The sequence below is a fragment of the Pelophylax lessonae genome (genome assembly GCF_965119305.1).
Source record: "Pelophylax lessonae genome assembly, chromosome: 12".
Lineage (NCBI taxonomy): Eukaryota > Metazoa > Chordata > Amphibia > Anura > Ranidae > Pelophylax > Pelophylax lessonae.
The window spans coordinates 60,110,426-60,130,581 of record NC_138779.1 but is presented as its reverse complement, the minus strand read 5'-3'; the positions used below and the strand labels follow the sequence as shown (position 1 = coordinate 60,130,581).

The window sequence follows — 20,156 nt, the reverse complement described above, 5'->3', positions numbered from 1 at the left end:
TATTTGTACATTGATGTCATATCCCCTCTCAAGCGTCTCTTCTCCAGAGAGAATAAGTTCAGTGCTTTGTAGTCTTTCCTCATAGCTAAAGTACTCCATTCCCCTAATTATCTTTGTTGCCCTTCTGTGGACTTTCTCCAGTTCCAGCACATCCTTCCTGAGGACCGGTGCCCAGAACTGGATGGCATACTCGAGGTGCGAGTCTTGTAGAGTGGGAGAATTATCATTTTTTTTCTCTGGAGTGAATCCCCTTTTTTATACATGCCAGTATTCTGTTGGCTTTGCTTGCAGCAGCTTGGCATTGCATTCCATTGCTGAGTTTGTTGTCTAGGTTCTCCCCCTAGCAAGTAACTGCATTGTATGAAACAAAAGGGTAGACAGCGCTCATAAGTAAATAACCCCAAAACAAATGTACAAATAGATATATAACAACAGTAGTTTTGAAACACCAATTAGTGCTTAAATAAAGTGACTGTGCACAGCATATATACACTTCTAAGTGCTAAAAACTGTGCTAAAAAATATTAAGTTTATAAAGTGACTGTGCACAAAGTGATATGGAATGGGCAAGATATACACTTTATATGCAATATTTATAATAGTCCAAGAATAGTGCAATTATTTAAGATAAAGTGCCAAAGGTGCTCAAATTGGACTGGTGAGAATCCAGTGGGACTTGTGGTGTGGAGTATCCTTCACCTATAATGCAGCCCACTTACCAGATGACCCCTTGGGGTCTAGCATAGGTAAGTGGTTCTTTGGGTGAATTCTGGGGTCTAAAAGAGCTTAGTGGTGAGCTGGCAAAACCATTAACAGATTTATTTAACCAATCTTTAGTAACAGGAGTCGTCCCGGAAGATTGGAAATTGGCAAATGTCGTGGCCATTCACAAGAAAGGTAGTAGGGAGGAATCGAGCAACTATAGACCAGTGAGTCTGACATCAATAGTAGGCAAATTAATGGAAACCCTATTAAAGGATAGGATTGTGGAACATCTTCAATCCCATGGATTGCAAGATGAAAAACAACATGGGTTTACTTCAGGGAGATCATGTCAAACAAATCTTATAGATTTTTTTGACTGGGTGACTAAAATAATAGACGGTGGAGGTGCAGTAGACATTGCATATCTAGATTTTAGTAAGGCTTTTGACACTGTCCCACATAGAAGACTTATCAATAAACTGCAGTCATTGAGCATGGACTCCCATATTGTTGAGTGGATTAGGCAGTGGCTGAGTGACAGACAACAGAGGGTTGTAGTCAATGGAGAACATTCAGAACAAGGTCATGTTACCAGTGGGGTACCTCAGGGATCTGTACTGGGACCAATTTTGTTTAATATCTTCATAAGTGATATTGCAAAAGGCCTCCATGGTAAGGTTTGTCTTTTTGCTGATGACACAAAGATATGCAACAGGGTTGATGTTCCTGGAGGGAAACGCCAAATGGAAAAGGATTTAGGAAAACTAGAAGAATGGTCAGAACTCTGGCAACTGAAATTTAATGTGGATAAGTGCAAGATAATGCACCTGGGGAGTAAAAACCCAAGGGCAGAATATAGAATATTTGACACAGTCCTGACCTCAGTATCTGAGGAAAGGGATTTAGGAGTAATTATTTCAGAAGACTTAAAGGTGGGAAGTCAATGTAATAGAGCAGCACGAAATGCCAGGAGAATGCTTGGATGTATAGGGAGAGGTATAAGCAGTAGAAAGAGAGAAGTGCTTATGCCGCTGTACAGAACACTGGTGAGACCTCACTTGGAGTATTGTGCGCAGTACTGGAGGCCATATCTCCAGAAGGATATAGATACTCTAGAGAGAGTTCAGAGAAGAGCTACTAAACTAGTACATGGATTGCAGGAAAAAACTTACCAGGAAAGGTTAAAGGACCTTAACATGTATAGCTTGGAAGAAAGAAGAGACAGAGGGGATATGATAGAAACTTTTAAATACATAAAGGGAATCAACTCGGTAAAGGAGGAGAGCATATTTAAAAGAAGAAAAACTACCACAAGAGGACACAGTTTTAAATTAGAGGGGCAAAGGTTTAAAAGTAATATGAGGAAGTATTACTTTACTGAGAGAGTAGTGGATGCATGGAATAACCTTCCTGCAGAAGTGGTAGCTGCAAATACAGTGAAGGACTTTAAGCATGCATGGGATAGGCATAAGGCTATCCTTCATATAAGATAGGGCCAGGGACTATTCATAGGATTCAGATATATTGAGCAGACTAGATGGGCCAAATGGTTCTTATCTGCCGACACATTCTATGTTTAACTATGTAGTACAAAGGCCTGCCTAATTAGATACAAGTGAAAGTGTTGTTTAGCTTTGACCTCATATGGTTTGTGGTAAATCTAACAGAAAATTGTACAACAAAAGTTGAACATGTATGGCCAGCCTTAAGCTGGATACACACTACACAACTTTCTTTAGATTTTTTCCTTTAGATTTACCAAAACCATATAATATGAGGTCAAACCTAAACACTTTCAATTTATATGCAATCAGGCAGGCCATTACACTACACTGTTGAAGGTGAATCTAAAGGAAATCTAACAACAAAAGTTGTATAGTGTGTATCTAGCCTTAGGCTCATTTGAATCTATTGTTTAGGCCCCGCACATTTCACAATATCAATTTAAGCTCCATAACCAGGTGAGTTTAAGAGATTTAGCTAGATGAGGAGTCAGGTATCTATCCAGCCAAGCCCCACACCCCAACAAATCCAGGACAGAAAATAACAGCATGAGACATTGAATATACCAAAAGATATGAGTAAATGCAGTTGCATATTCTTATCACATTTGTAGTAAAAAATAATAGGCAGCAAGATAACTATACCCTACTAACCAGCAACGGGAACTGATGCTGGTTAGTTTCATCCCTAAACAAAAAAAAAAACTAGGAGCCTGTAACTTCTAGGCATGTGACATAAAGAGGTCGAAAACAAAAACTTACAACCTGTACTTGTACAGTCCAGGTTTCTTAAAACCTGTGACAGACTCTCGGGTTACTCCAAACAGTGGAGAAAAGAGAAGATTGAGAATAAGAGTTCATACTAATCCAGCTCCTTTTTCAAGAGTGAAAATGGTGACGAAAATGGAAGATCATAATGAGAGGGATAAGGAGACTTACACCCTCCAATCCAATGGTGCACATCTCCGAGCAGGGTGTCAGGATAGTGATGTGAGCTCTACTGAGAGGCTCTATATCCCCACGCTTAGTGTTCGCCCAGATGACACATCATAATATCAGAACAAACAAAAAGAAAAACAGGCCAACAAACTTCCATGACTTTGCAACGTGGCAGCCACGTGCAATTACAGAGTAGCAATTATTGCAGTGTGGATAGCCAAGATTCTGCATCCTCTGGGGACTCAAAGAATTTGGCCGTGGCAGCATGTATTTCCCTCAGGTGACTTGGGTATAGCATATCATAGGGTAACCTTTTCTCACGGAGGTGTCTGCGTACATCCTGGAAAGTTTTCCATTTCTTCTGGAGATCTGCAGAGAAGTCAGTATAGAAGTGCACTGTTGGGTTTTCATATTTGAGAGTCGGATGTGCCCTAACAGTGAGCTCCAGCTCCATTATTTGTCGGGTGTGCCGGGCAGTTAGGTCTTCGGCGACTGGGACCCTGCTCTCAGATTCAGTAGGGCGGCCACGGATCTTATCTAAGTCTGCTCTGACAAGGTTTCAGTCCTCGGTCAGTTTGTTCATGCAAGAGCGCAAGGAAGATCTACCATGCTCAATTGCAGAGAGAATGGCTGCGGTGTCCCCTGCAGGTGTAGGCATGGAGGATATTGTAGGGTGTTCCTAGGATTCGGCCATATTGAATTCCGCGAGCAGTGCATGCAGTCTCTCTGGTAAGATGTTATCAGGACAGGCAAAGAATTGAAGAGGATATAGCCCTGGGAGTAGGGCTACATTTATGAATATATTAAACTGGATTGGTCCCAGGACCCCACTTTCCACACCAGACCAATCCAAGTGCTCGCCATTTATCACCACCCTCTGGACTCGCCCCTGAAGCCAGTTCTCTATCCAGGTACTCACCCTATGATCCACACCTACGTACCCTAGTTTGTACAGTAAACGTTTATGGAGAACTGTATCAAATTCCTTAGCAAAGTCCAGATACACCACATCCACAGGCTTTCCTTTATCTAGATGGCAGCTCACTTCTTCATAGAAGGTTAATAGATTGGTCTGGCAAGAACGATTCTTCATAAATTCATGCTGATTACTCAGGGCCACTGATAAGGGAAGTACAGCCAGCCCTCCTGTACCGGGCCAGAGCTTTGTCACTTCAGAAGAGGGGCTCAGGAGAGCCAGCTGTAGTGCCTTGTGACACTTGTGGATCCCCATGTAGCGCTGCCAATTTTCTCCCTCCGGCAGCTCTGCAGAGGGATCGGTTCTACATACTGGCAAAGTGTCCCAATTTAAGGCAGTGTTATCTCCTGTCAGTGTGATGAATGAGCAGGAAGCTTGCTCCCCCTACTCCCTGATTCCTGACCCCTGCTCCCCCTCCCTCCAGATGGTGGTCTCACTGCTCTGAGTTCACTGTGACCTCCAGGGTTTGGACGGAGCACTGCTTATTATGCTGGAGGGGATGAGTGGGGGGAGCCATTTCTATATACCACCCCTAAGGTCCCTTTCGTGTTTCATTTAGCAGGAACACACATTTCTGTTCACTTTTTTGCTTGTTTTTCACACATAGGATAGCCTATTAACTTGAATTGGCTGCCATATGTGTGACAAACACATCATAGACGCTCTAGAACCTATTAAGGCATGCAGCTTTGCCTCATGACAAAACACGTCTGCTAATTGCATTTGGAGTGCCATTAACAATTAATGGCACCACAAGCACTATGCGCATCTGCAGTGAATTTCCAAAATGTACTAAAAAAAGTTATTTACCTGTGCACTATGTCACACATTCAGGAAACGTCAAAAGTGAATGCAGCCTAATACCTAGTATACACTGATAGATTTTTTTTTTTTTTATTAAACCCCACGGATTGAACGAAAAAAACCTGACAGTCATTGGCTGAAAGCACTGATCAGGAGATGGTCGGCAGACCTTTTTTGGTCATGCCCCTTCGACAGAAGCCAGCTGTCATATAGTCAGACAGGGCTGTATACATGCCATGGCTGTGGTGCTTTACTTCAGAGCTGCAGAATTTTTACCACAGGCTGCAGAGTTTGACAGGCAGCACTACCTGTCAAACTCCCAATGAGTGCAATGGGGTCACTCTGCACCTTGAAGCCAAATAATTGGCTCACAGTTGCAGTGCAGTCTCGCAGCGTAAAATTTCCATTTAGAAATTAAACAAGTAAAAAAAAAAAAACAGGTGTCATGAGGCGGCAGTAGTGAGGCTCTAATTTCTGCCATGGCTGCAAAGCATACTATTGTGACCATGGCATTTTAGCAATTTAATATTGGTTGTACAGGAGGAATGGTTACGAGTAAGCGATCATCAGTGTCGTGAAATGCGTCAACCAAATACCTGTCCTGTGATGTATTAGTCTTGCTGTGATGTCCGTGGTGATGAATAAATACTTCATATGCTTTGATATACATCGGAGTGCAGTCACTATCTTTTTGTTTGGAATAAGTTGTACGGGGCCCCCGTGATTTCTAACAGCGGCCGCGTGATTACTACAAATGATACAGTTTTTATTACTAAAATCTTGTATATAGTCCCTAACCATCCCTCCAAGAGCTTGCAGACTATTGATGTTAGGCTAACCAGCCTGTAGTTCCCAGGGATATATCTCAGCCCTTTTTAAAATATTTTCAAAATATTGGTGCCATATTGGCTTTTCTCCAATCAGTTTGTACCATTACCGTCAGTTGACTGTCCATAAAAATTTGGATCTATGGTATGGCTATCACCTGACTGAGTTCCTTAAGAACCCTCGGGTGTAAGCCATCTGGTCCCGGTGACTTATTTATGTTACATTTTTCTATCTAGTCTAGTTCTGATTCTGTCTTCTGTTAACCATGCGTGTCGTGTTATTAACATTAACATTACAGTCTAGGGTACTGTATCCCCCTGTTTCCTTTGTGAAGACTGAGGAGAAGAATTTATTCAGAACCTCTGTCTTCTCTCTGTCCTTTATAGCCACATTCCCTTCATCATCCTTTATGGGGCCAATATGTTCTGGCCTCACTTTCTTACTATTTATATACTTAAAGAGTTTCTTGGGGTTTTTTTTACTCTCTTCCGCTATGTTTTTTTCGTGGTCTATCTTAGCAGCCTTGATTGCGCTCTTACATTTCTTATTGCATTCTTTGTAGTGCTGGAATGCTGCCAATGACCCCTCAGCTTTGTATTTGAAGACCTTTTCTTTTCTTTTGTTTTTTATACATTTTTACGTTAGAATTTAGCCACCCAGGGTTATTTGAGCTATTTCACACCTATTCCTTGTCGGAATGCACTGGCCAATACCTTTATTAAGTATGTTCTTAAAGCACTCCCATTTTTCCTCAGTGTTCTATGTTCCTAGGATTCTATCCCATTTAATTTCGTCTAGCATAAAGCGCAGTTTAAAGAAGTTTGCTCTTTTGAAGTTCAGTGTCTTTGTATTACCCTTATGTTTCCTATTTCTGTGATTTACACTGAAACTAATTGACCAGTGGTCACTGTTTGCTAAGTTGCCCCTTATTTCAACATCTGCAATCAGGTCTGTGTTATTCAGGTCTAGTAACGCATTGTTCCTCGTTGGTGCATTCATCATATGGCCTGGTATGGCTCGCTCATTCCCCCCCCCCCCCCCATCCTGGCCTGCCAGGCTGCTTGCTCAGATAAGGGTCTGGTCTGAATTTTGGGGGGGACCCCAAGCCATTCTTTTTTTTACATTTTGGCATTCCCCTTAAAATCCATGCCAGACCCAAAGGGCCTGGTATGGACTGACGGGGGGGGGGGGGTTCATGTTTTTTTTATCTGTTTTGCCGGGAGCTGATAATACATAACAGCCGTGAGCAAGTTTAAATTAAATTTTTTTCTTTTGAAATGTCAGTATTGCTGCAGCTGGCTACATACATCAGACACATGCGCTACTTTACAGGTACATTAAGGGGACCCCGCAGGCACGATATTTAAAAAAAAATTTCATTTTTATTGTTTCACTTTAAGCGTTATTAAAATCACTGCTCCTGTAAAAATTATTGTTTTAAAAAATTATTTTAGCATGGATACATGTCCACCAGGGCAAAAAAGTTGTAACATAGCAACAAAAAGCTGGTAAAGTACAACGTAGCTACAGGGAGTAAAGACGGCTATACAGGGCTCCCTCCTGGCAGAATACAATGGGGTTTATTTACTAAAGGCAAATCCACTGTGCACTAGAAGTGTAGTCGCTGTAGATCCGAGGGGGACATGCAAGGAAAATAAAAAACAGCATTTTTAATTGCACATTATTGGATGATAGAAACCAGCTGAGCTCCCCTTGACTTCAGACCTTCCCCTCAGATATACAGTGACTGCACTTCAAAGTGCACTTGCAGTGCACAGTGTATTTGCCTTTAGTAAATCAACCCCAATAGCTTAGCAGGAGTGATTTCCCCATCCATATCGAATATGTGGATGGGAGAATCGGTTCATTATTTTTTTCATTCAACCCCCTGGTTGAATGAAAAAAAAATGACTCATGTATGATTTGCCCAAGAGGGGCCCCTTGGCTGCTTTTAGGCAGGAATTTAAAATTTAAAAGCTTAGGTTGGCTGACAGGTTCTCCATCATGAACTATGACATTATTTCTGAGGCAGGAAAATTCCATGGAATCCATAAGGCATCTGTACAGGAATTTCAGCCCGGGCAATTTCTGTGAAGGCTTTGGCATCAAGGATGAGCAGAAATGTTGTTTTATCCTATAAAAATACAGAAAAAATCAATCAATATTTAAATGTAAATGTCTATATTTCTAAATATTTCTAATTCAAATCTGATAGATTTATAGATTTGAACATTTGTTTTTTGTGCTCATTGAAAATACATAAAGGAACTACATGGCTGACCGGCCAACTGCACCACTGCATCACATTCTTAAAGCAGAACTTCACTCTGTCAGTCATAGTTTAATATTTTAATCCCTGTGCTGCTAGCATTAATAAATAGATAGGAAAGTATATCATATTTGTTTGTTTTAAACTTTTTTTTTTTTTACATTTCCAGGCGTAGGAAAATGAGGGGTTTTCCTTGCCAAGCACACCACCCCTGCCGGTGTTCTAAAATTTTGTCGGACCCATGAAAATTCCGGACCTCGTCACTTCCGGCTGGTGCAAGCCCCGGTGCGCATGCGCACAAGACATTTTCAAGGTCCGATGAAATTCTAAGACTTAGCGAACAGCTAATTGAGAGGAGGAGGGGCTGAGATGGGACGCACACACCGCCACGGGAAATTTTCATGCGTCCGACAAAATTTTAGAACACCTGCATGCCTGAGCTAATAGCAGATACATTCCAGGAAGTAAATCCTACATGCTGAATCATCTGCCCTTACTCAAGATGGCTATGACAAGAAATGCTAGGGGGTGTTTTTCAAAGTAATTCTCAGTAAAGGAAAAAAACAAACTTATAACAGCGCTCAACACAATTAATAAATAATACTAGTGATTTGGTAAGTGTATCAATTATATTAAAAAAGAATAGCGCAACCATGCAAAAGAAATGACTATCAAATATGGAGACAATCCATAAATAAAAATGGGGATTTAGTTCCACCATATGGCCATATCGTGCTCAAGCCCACCACTGCGTCAAAGTAGGGTAAGAGAGGCTGGATTCACCCCTTTTTTATGGATAGTGTAGGACCCACCGATAATGGGGTACTTTGACGCAGTGGTGGGCTTGAGCACGATATGGCCATATGGTGGAACTAAATCCCCATTTTTATTTATGGATGGTCTCCATATTTGATAGTCATTTCTTTTGCATGGTTGCGCTATTCTTTTTTAATATACATGTTGCTTGGTCCATAGCTGCACCGGCTTTAGATATACATGTTCAGGGTCTGCTCCCCCAATTTTTTGCTTGTTTATTATGTATTCGGTCTGACCAGACTTATGTGGTTGAGCATCCCATCCCCCACACACACCTGTACTCTATTGGTGTCCTCTATCAAGTAGATATAGGAGGAGTCCCCTGCAGTGCATTAGCACACCTTCCCAGCAAGGAGCGTTGTCTCCAAGGGTAAGAGAGGCTGGATTCACCCCTTTTTTATGGATAGTGTAGGACCCACCGATAATGGGGTACTTTGACGCAGTGGTGGGCTTGAGCACGATATGGCCATATGGTGGAACTAAATCCCCAATTTTATTTATGGATGGTCTCCATATTTGATAGTCATTTCTTTTGCATGGTTGCGCGATTCTTTTTTTAATATACATGTTGCTTGGTCCATAGCTGCACCGGCTTTAGATATACATGTTCAGGGTCTGCTCCCCCAATTTTTTGCTTGTTTATTAAGTGTATCAATTAATGTGCAGCTGCTGTGCATCCAAACCAATTAATGGAAAAAATGTGTAAAATTAAGTTAATACAGCGCTAGCAACAAATAATGTAACAACAAATGGTGAAATTAATATAAACACAATAAGTGCTTTATACCATATAAAGTCTCTTAATAAAATTAATATTAAAGTGCTCAAGTGCAAGTCTTTGTTTCTTCAGTGCAAGTGAATAAAAGTGCTCGAGTGCAGATCCATCCAGGTGTATTAAGGTGCTCACATGAGTGACCCTCCAGGTCCCCTACTCACCATACTATAGATGGCTCAGCGTGTTTGGATATAATGATGGGACTGTAGCGTCCGTGCTCCAATATTTCATCCAAATTAAGGATCGCTCCGTTGGGATAGAAATGTGTTTCCCCGATATATGTGGATGAAAAAAAAGGGGCTGATAGTGTAATACGTTCAAAAGATATATTTATTCCCCCACAGTTAGGTTATACTCACAAGAACAAGCAAGTAAAATAGCGATATGACAAACAGGAACGCCGCTGTTGGCATGCGTTCCACCGAGACCAGGAAGCCCGACCGGAAGTGACGTTACGTGGCTCCACGCCGGAAATACGTCAACGCGTTTCACACTGATTGTGGGCGTTTTCAAAAAGACGTATATCGGGGAAACACATTTCTGTCCCAACGGAGCGATCCTTAATTTGGATGAAATATTGCAGCACTGAAGAAACAAAGACTTGCACTTGAGCACTTTAATATTAATTTTATTAAGAGACTTTATATGGTATAAAGCACTTATTGTGTTTATATTAATTTCACCATTTGTTGTTACATTATTTGTTGCTAGCGCTGTTTTAACTTAATTTTACACAATTCTCAGTAAAATAAGGCATGGAGGCATGGGTGAGATTCATTTGAATGTTAAATAATTAATTAAATAGCATTTTTTCTTTGTGGTGCTCAGATGCAATGTAGTTGCACCTGAATACTTCAAAGTAGACATCAGGAATGAGTACAATGGGACTTTTAAGTTGCTACTGGTAAGTATTAAGCATATACAATGGGGACAATTATTATTTGATTCCCTGGAGATTTTGTACGTTTGCACACTTACAAAGAAATAAAGGGTCTATAATTGTAATCATAGGTGTATTTTAAATGATAGAGGCAGACTATAAACCAAAAATCCAGAAAAAACACATGATACAAATGTTATAAATTGAGTTGCAGATGAGCGAGTAAAACACATAGGGAGGGGGGTTTGTGATGAACAACATTTACAGAAATCTTCCTATAGCAGCGGAAAGCTGCTCTCTCCCCCTCACCCTGCTGCCAGTTTTTATATGCTAAGAAAGAGACAGTTGTCCCTTACTAATCCCCCTCCCTGTGTGCCCCCCCCCCCCCAGCACTGGCTCTAATGTTAGCTCTGCTCCTGAGTTTGTTATCTCTGTAACTTTGTTACTCTCCCTGCAGTTCTTCCTATACTCCTTGTCCCAGCCTGTATATTTTTTTCATCTCTCTCCCTCTTTTCTCTGTCTGCCTGACACAGTCACAGCTGATCAGCTGCGTTCCCATGGGGTAAAGAATTTACTGTTACATCAGTTCCAGAGCTGTCTGTTAGCTGACTGGAAATCCCTTCGTTTTTGATCTGCGTTTGCCCTTCCAGTGCTCCTTACTATCAAGACCAGTTATAGGTGGGGAGGTGACCACTTTTTGCAATATCGTATAACGTTTATATTGGTCAGGCAACGCACTGACACCTTTGCTGCCATTGTGCTATGTACTGGGTGTTTAGTGTGACCCTGTGCCTTTAAGGAGGGGTGGGCTCCCTCCAGTCACCTGTCCTCCATCTATCTCATCAGAATGCATGTGCTTCCATTGTGGAGACTCTTTAAAGGTAGAGTTAGGGACTGCAGATATCAGGGTGCCTTGGCGCGGCCTGCAGCTTACGCATGTATTTGCAAATGTGTGCAACTAAACCCCTGTTTTTAACGCATACTGTTAGACAGGTTAATTTGGCTGGTTGCTGGCTGGTTGGTAAGTAGTGACTGGAAATCCCTTCGTTTTTGTCCCAGTGCAGTTTAGAGTGCTTTATATAGCTGAGATTCCCACTTCTCTGCCCCAGAATGCTTCCTGATCTATGCAACTTTGCTTCTTCTTCCATTCACTGTCAGCTCCCTCTGCATCCATGTGTAGCACCCTCCTAGGTACAGTAGGTGCTAAGAAAATGCATATGTGGCCCTGTCTTCTTATCAGTTAGCTAGCTGTCACATTTCCAGGTGTGTCTGTTGAGTCTGGGGAGTCTCCCCACTGTATCCAATGAGGACTCTTGTTGGTCAGTGGAGGAAACCTAGCCAATAGCACACCAGGGTTTATGACTGTCTTAATGGGCGGGGTTTACCGCAATGCACCCTAGGCTGAGAGGGAGACATGTGTAAGGGGGAAGCACCATGGAGCTGGCTGAAGAGCAGAAGTGCGCAGCCGTGATTACTTCACCCGCTGTCTGAGAACCTGTTGGGCAGATCCGGGAGCAGACCGGGAAGAGGAATCAAACATTCGTATGGGATACCGGCATAAGGATGGTGCCCGAAGGAGGACTGGTGCTGTGCACAGAAGGAGGCGTGGAGTACCTTGGCCTGGTATGTCCTCAGTGTGTGAATGTAACTATGAGAGTGCAAGCGTGGAGCCAGTGCGGGCATTGCCGCTATCTATTTTCTTGGGGGAGGCTGTCAGGTAGTCTGTATGGGGCTACGCAATTTCTATCAGAAGCCCTGTAAATATTTGATCCCCTTTCAACCAACAATAATTCTGGCTCCCACAGACTGGCTACAGTATGTGCTCATGTGGTACACAGATTAGTCCTGTCAATTTAACAAGGTGCTCACGAGTTGTTGTTATGTGTTTAAAAGGCACCTGTTCACAGAATCTCTTTCTTCCATTTAAACCTCACCATCATGGGTAAGACCAAAGAGCTGTCAAAGGACATCAGGGACAAGATTGTAGACCTGCACAAGGCTGGAATGGGCTTCAAGACCACTAGCAAGAAGCTTTGTGAGAAGGAGACAACTGTTGGAAAAAATACAAAATAACCACCAATTGCCTTTGATCTGGAGCTTCATGCATGGTTTTGCCTCATAGGGTAAGAATGATCATGAGAAAAGTGAGGGATCATCCCAGAACAACATGGGAGGAGCTTGTAAATGATCTCAAGGCAGTTGGGACCACAGTCATTGGTAACACAATACGTCACCATGGATTGAAATCCTGCAGCCCCCGCAACGTCCCCCCTCCTCAAGAAGGCACATGTACAGGCCCGTCTAAAGCTTGCCAATGAACATCTAAATGATTCAGAGAAGGATTGGGAGAAAGTGATGTGGTTGGATGAGACCAAAATTGAGCTCTTTGGCATTACCCCGCCGTGTTTGGGGGAAGAAAAATGACTATGTCCCCAGGAACACCATCCCTACAGTCAAGCACGGAGGTGGAAACATTATGTTTTGGGGCTGTTTCTCTGCCAAAGGTACAGGCCGACTTTACCGCATTTGAGGGGGCCAAGGAATGGGGCCATGTATTGTAAAATCTTGGATGAGAACCTTCTTCCCTCAGCCAGAACACTGAAGATCGGTGGTGGCTGGGTCTTCCAGTATGACAATGACCCAAAACATACTGCCAAGGCAAAGAAAGTAGTGGGTCAAGAAGAAGCACATTATGGTCATAGAGTGGCCTAGCCAGTCTCCAGACCTTAATCCTATAGAAAATTTATGGAGGGAGCTGAAACTTTGAGTTGCAAGCAAAGAATTAAATGTGTCCCTAGGGGGTGCTTTATAACTGTGGGGGATGGGCTTTCTGCATGAACACAGAGACAGAACAGTGGTCTGTCATGTTTACAAAGACAGACCGCCGTTCTGTCTCCACTGGGAGTGATCGCTGGGGCCCAGGGGAAATCGAGGTCGCCGGACCCGCTGATCGGCTTTCCCTGTGGCGAATTCGCACATGCGCGTGCCCTTGCTAGGGGTCCTGGGAAACGACGTAGAGTTACTTTGTTTCATAGGACAGAGCCGAACTCCCACAGTAAAACTGCGGCGGGCGGTTGTTAAGTGGTTAAAGGAGATGCATCATCAGTATGGGCCAAGATAGGAAAATTTTGTAACCTATTATGGGGATTACTTCTGGATCCAGAAAGTGCAAAAGAAGTTGCCCCGGCGCTACCTCTAAGTGACACCTTGTCACTTTAAAATATATGTGCCATAGTGTGAGTGATTGGAGGGGACATATAATTTAAAGTGACAAGGTGTCACATAGAGGTAGCGCCGGGGCAACTTCTTTTGCACTTTCTATTATCTTAACCCCTCGGGGTTTTGTTGCTGGCAGCTTACACCTGTCTGTTATATATTATCTATACACTTCCATAGCGCTGGTCACCCTTGTCTTTCTATTACTTCTGGATCCACACTACATATATTTGGAGAAACAAAATCCACACCTTTAAGATATCTTTTTTCCACAGGTTATCAGTCTGAGCTCTGCTATACGGGGACTGGGACAGGCTGATAGCAGGTCAAAAATGAACTGGAGCATTGGTGTGGGGAAGGAATCCAGCACACAACTTCACAGTATCAGCAAAATTACTGTGCACCTTCTTCTACCAGTGTACAACTTCCTGCCAGACATGGGAGTAAGTCACACATGTGCAAGTCACAAGCAAGTCTCAAGTCTTAACCTTCAAGTCTCAAGCAAGTCCCAAGTTACTGTGGCGAAAAGTAAGCAAGTCAAGTCGAGTCCCTGCTAGAAGTCAAGCAAGTCAAGTCAAGTCAAGTCATTTATTTTGGTCAAGTCACAAATACTGATCTACCCCAATTTTCACCTTTAAATCAGTTAAAAGTCAGTGGTCAGGAAAGATGTTGTTTTATTTTCAACATTAACAAAACTGCTTAGTGCTTTTTTCTTGGTGTAGCACTCTACAGGTAGGTGCTAGGTAAATTTATAGTGGGCCTTGTCTGCCTAACAGCAGGGCTGTGATTTTTTAGGTAGGGTGTCAGGGCTTCCAGATGTGCCTGCTGAAGGGAGAAGTGTCCCCAGTGGCTCCTGTGAGAGGCTTCTCATAGGGCAATGTGGGAAGCCCAATCAGGGGACACATCCCAGCTTGTAACTACCCCAGAAGGCAGATTAGGCTGCAAAGGATTCTGGGAGTGGGTATAAGTTTGGGGGAAAGTGCGTGGCATGGTGGCTTTGGCGGGAGCAGAGTCCCAGGAAGGAGAGTGCGGCTGTCTCCTGGATGTCTCGGGGTGTCGCCTGAGAGTCCAGAAAGTGCTGAGTTGAGTTGAGGGGATCTGGTGTGCCGAGAACCTGCGGAGAGCGAGAGGGGTCCAGTCCCAGGAAAGCCTACACAGTTCGTGAGTACTGTGGATTGTCCCTGGGGGTCTGCCTAGAGTCAGAGGGGACCAATCCGGAAGAGGTTTTGGAATCCAGTGTCAGCTAGCTGTAAAGGGGGTACCTAGGTAGAGGACCCCGAAGTTGTAAATATACCCCCAAGGTACATATTTGGTGGACCCTGAAGAGTTCAAGGTCAAAGGGGGCACCGGCAGTCTGGGCCCTGAAGTGTACAGAGTGAGCCAGTTACAGAGACAGTTACACACAGTTCTGCAATATACTACCTCAAGCTGTGCCAGGCGGGGGAAAGTATTCAGTGACTTTCACAGTACAACAGTGTCAGGAGTTCTACAGTTCTCAGTCTTGGATCTACTGGACTATATGTTGGGAATTCAACACTTCTTCTGTTATACAGAGTGTTCTCAGAGTCAGTGAGCGTTGCCTGGCGCCAGCTGGCGACAAGAAAGCACCAACGGGCATTTTTGGATAGAAGTCCCAACTGTAATTAGTTAAAGCCTCAAGGAGTATCCCACTATTTCCCTTCTCCCATCCCCTTTAAATCAAATAAAAACCACAAACAAAGATGCCGGAGTTTTCGCTACTTCAGTTGTCACACCCAGGGACTCAGCTCACATGGGCTCGAAAGGATTCCGGTACTAATGGCAGACCCACATCAGGTCATAGGCCTGGAAACCTTGCTACATTGGCATATTAAAGAAACTTTGAATGCGCAAACAGCTCAAAATCCTCCGTCCGGTCATGTTTCAACACCACAGTCACTAAAAACATGTTAAGTATTTCCATTGTTAAATAGCCAGTGTCCTAAAATCAGAACACACTGAGGTGTTTTAAGTGACTGTGGTATCAGAAACATAACAGGCACATTCATTTTGCTTTAACACATCTTGAGAAAATGCAAATATTTAATAACTTAAAAAAGTAAAGTCATTTCGAGTCCTAAGTTTTAAGTCAAAGTCAAGTCTCAAGTCATGAATACCAAGTCAAAGTCAAGGCAAGTCTTTTATTAATTTTAGTCAAGCAAGTCTCAAGTCCTCAAACTAGTGACTTAAGTCAAGTCATGTGACTCAAGTCCCCCACCTCTGCTTCCCGCTATGCTGAACGCGTACACTGTACATGCATTTTTCTTTCTCTAGCAAGTTTACTGTAAATACACTGTGCACCATGCCTAACACCCAGTTCTGCCCAAATAGAGCAGCAAACACAGTTGTAGAAATACATAAAAATACTATAGGATCAATTCAGAAAGCTAATACACCAGGATAGATAAAAAATGTGATAGCGCTGCTAAAAAATAATTAAATAACAATACTAGACATATGATAACATAGAATATAATAAATAAAATATAGATAGTATAGATAGACACGTGATTTCCATCTTGTGTGAATGAGGTGCTTATTTGGAGTAACCTCTAGTATTGTGGCGTGATCTAGAGACCAGATGGCAGTGTGTATCTATCTTACCTGAGACCCCTAGTGGGTTAATCATGGAGGTGAGCAGACACTTCACCTGGTGATTGCAGCACATAATCTAAAGAGTGGACACATGGAATGATTCACATATTTTACCACACTGAGAGAGAAGAACGGTCAGCTGTTGTAAACACAGCTGACCGTTCTTCTCCCTGGATTGATCATAGAGCCCCTGGCGATCCTTCTATATAGGATTACAGGTCTCTATGATCATTTCACAAGCCACGCCCCCCCACAATCAGAATCACTTCCCTAGGCTCACATTTAACCCTTGATCACCCAAAATGTTAACCCCTTCCCTGCCAGTGTCATTATTACAGTAACAGTTTTTAGCACTGATTACTGTAGTAAGTAAGTCACTGGTCCCCCAAAAGTGTCAAAAATATCAGTTAGGGGTCCGATCTGTCTGCCGCAATGTTGCAGTCCCGCTAAAAATCGCAGATCGCCGCCATTAATAGTAAAAAAAAAGCAATAAAAGTTACATAAATCTTTCCCGTAGTTAGTAGACGCGATAACTTTTGCGCACACCAATCAAAATACGCTTATTGGGATATTTTTTTTTACCAAAAATGTGTAGCAGAGAACAAATTGGCCTAAAATGTTAAAACATTTTATTTTTTAAATTTTAATTTTTTTTGAGAATGTCATATAGCAGAATGTGAAAAATATTGTTTTTTTTTTTTTCAGTTGTCGCTATTTTTTTTGTTTATAGCGTAAAAAATAAAAAATTGCACAGGTGATCAAATACCACCATAAGAAAGCTCTATTTGTGGGAAAACAAATACATCAATTTTTTGGGGGTACAGCGTCGCATGACTGCGCAATTGTCCGCTAAAGTAACGCAATGCCAAATCACAAAGTATGGCCTGGTCATTAAGGGGGAAAATCTTCCGGTCCAGAAGTGGTTTATTATTTTTTAGCAGCGCTATCACATAGTTTTTTATCTATTCATCTTATATATGTGGGAACACATTTAGGTGGTAGAAGCAGCTTGTATAGATTTATCACTGTTTGTTTTTTTTAAGGGTAGCGCACAATTATTCTGCCCTTTTCTTAGTTAATGCACCAGGATAAGGATTTCATTTTAAAAAAAGAACAGTTATTTTTGTCCTAAATCAATGGATTTTGAAAAACAAAGTCATACTGTAGGTAAAGATCTGTACCCTTGCATAATGCGTACAGCTGTTTGGAGGGCGCACTGTGTGCAGAGATTGACAGTGATGACATCCCCGGGACCTGCAGATAGGGCGCATTTGGAGCATACATCAGTGTGCATGCGGGCGCTTTATGCAACCCCCGGTGCACAATGCATACAGCTGCCTCTTCTAATGCATCTCAATAGGCAGCTGTACACAGTGGCAGCAGATTCTGGGGAATGTCATTACCAGTGTTGGTCATGTAACTTAAAAAAAGTAATTAGTTATAGTTACTAGTTACTTCTCCCAAAAAGTAACTGAGTTAGTGACTGAGTTACTTTTTTACTGATGTAACTCAATTACCAGGGAAAGTAACTATCGCGTTACTTTATAAAAATAATCAAATATGTCAAATAACTTGTATGCCCCTTGTATGCGTGGTATTTGCTTAGTGGTACCTGCATGGTATTTGCTGAGTGGTACCTGCGTGGTATTTTCTTAGTGGTAACTGCGTGGTACACTGGTACGGTACCTGAGTGGTATTTGCTGAGTGGTACTGGCTGGCTGCGTGGTACACTGGTACCTGAGTGGTATTTGCTGAGTGGTACCTGCGTCTGCTGCCTGGAGTGTATGGCTGCTGGTAGTGGCTGGTGGTGGTGTGGCACACTGGTGGTGGGGGTCTGAGTCCCGAGCCCTCCTGTCCTGACTGTGAGTAACCGTATTTTTTTTTTGTACCTGTGCTGCTGCAGTGCTGCCTGGCTGGCTGCTGGTGGCTGGCTGCTGCTGGTGGCTGCTGCTGGAGGTGGCTGGCTGCTGCTGCTGGTGGCTGCTGCTGCTGGTGGCTGGCTGCTGCTGCTGGTGATGGTGGTGGCTGGCGGCTGCTGCTGCTGGTGATGGTGGTGGCTGGCTGGGGATGCTGGTGATGGTGGTGGCTGGCTGGGGATGGTGGTGGCTGGCTGCTGCTGGTGGTTGGCTGGGGATGATGGTGGTGGCTGGCTGGGGATGATGGCGGTGGCTGGCTGGGGATGATGGCGGTGGCTGGCTGGGGATGATGGTGGTGGTGGCTGGCTGGGGATGATGGCGGTGGTGGCTGGCTGGGGATGATGGCGGTGGTGGCTGGCTGGGGATGATGATGGTGGTGGCTGGCTGGGGATGATGATGGTGGTGGCTGGCTGGGGATGATGGTGGTGGTGGCTGGCTGGGGATGATGGTGGTGGCTGGCTGGGGATGATGGTGGTGGTGGCTGGCTGGGGATGATGGTGGTGGTGGCTGGCTGGGGATGATGGTGGTGGTGGCTGGCTGGGGATGATGGTGGTGGTGGCTGGGGATGATGGTGGTGGTGGCTGGGGATGATGGTGGTGGCTGGGGATGATGGTGGTGGCTGGGGATGATGGTGGTGGCTGGGGATGATGGTGGTTGCTGGGGATGATGGTGGTGGCTGGGGATGATGGTGGTTGCTGGGGATGATGGTGGTGGTGGGTGGCTGGGGATAATGGTGGTGGCTGGGGATGATGGTGGTTGCTGGGGATGATGGTGGTGGTGGGTGGCTGGGGATGATGGTGGTGGCTGGGGATGATGGTGGTGGTGGCTGGGGATGATGGTGGTGGCTGGCTGCTGCTGGGCTTGGCGTGCTGTACTCACTCAGTCCGGAGTCCGCGCTCGTCCTCTCTGCTCACTCACAGTCTCCTCCTCCTCCTCCTCTCTCGTCCTCGGTCATAGAGGAGAGGGGGAATTACAATTACATCTACTGCCATCTAGTGGCGGTAGATGTAATTGCGGTAACGCAGCCGAAAGTACCGGCAGCGGCGTTACAATGAGAGAACGAGTAATCTGATAGATTACTCGTTACCCTCAAAAGTAACTGCGTTAAGTAACGCCGTTTACTTAAACGCAGTTACTACCAACACTGGTCATTACACAGGTTCTGCACGCTGAATGCATGAAGGCTTAAAGATTTGTGATCTGAGCCTTTCTGGGCCTAATTTGTGCAAAGCTTTCTTAACCAGTGATGCTGGAAAATTTGTATTAACCAGAATGTAGGGGTTACAATGCCTTGCATAACATAAGTGGTCTCCCCAGTGGCTTGTTAAATATAGCCAACAGTTTTCAGTGAACTATATGTTTTTTATGCATACATAACATATACACATACTGTATATATGTGTAATATATACACTGTTCAAAAAAAATAAAGGAACACTTTTTATTCAGAGTATAGCACCAAGTCAATTCAACTCCTGAGATATTGATCTGGTCAGTTAAGTAGCAGAGGGGGTTGGTAATCAGTTTCAGCTGCTTTGGTGTTAATGAAATTGACAACAGGTGCACTAGATGGGCAACAACGAGAGGGCCTCCAAAACAGGAATGGTTTTTACAATTGGAGGCTACTGACATTTTTTTTACCTACTCATCTTTTCTGACTGTTTTTGCTAGTTTTGCATTTGGCTAGGGTCAGTGTCACTACTGGTAGCATAGGGTGATACCTAAACCCTATAGAGGTTGCACAGGCAGTCCAACTCCTCCAGGATTGCAAATCAATAGGTGCCATTGCCAGAAGGTTTGCTGTGTCTCCCAGCACAGTCCCAAGAGCATGGAGAAGATTCCAGGAGACAGGAAGTTACTCTAGGAGAGCTGGACAGGGCCGTAGAAGGTCCTTAACCCATCAGTAGGACCGGTATC

The 20,156-nt window shown here is 43.7% G+C and overlaps 1 protein-coding gene across 1 annotated transcript in view; it reads right to left on the bottom strand.

Moving 5' to 3' along the window:
* Positions 1 to 20,156, bottom strand: part of BCO2 (beta-carotene oxygenase 2) — a 303,719-nt gene that overhangs the window by 73,736 nt on the left and 209,827 nt on the right. The window contains exon 12 of the mRNA XM_082274647.1: positions 7,781 to 7,888. Within this exon, the coding sequence (XP_082130773.1) occupies positions 7,781 to 7,888 (108 nt within the window). The remainder of the gene's footprint in view (positions 1 to 7,780; positions 7,889 to 20,156) is intronic.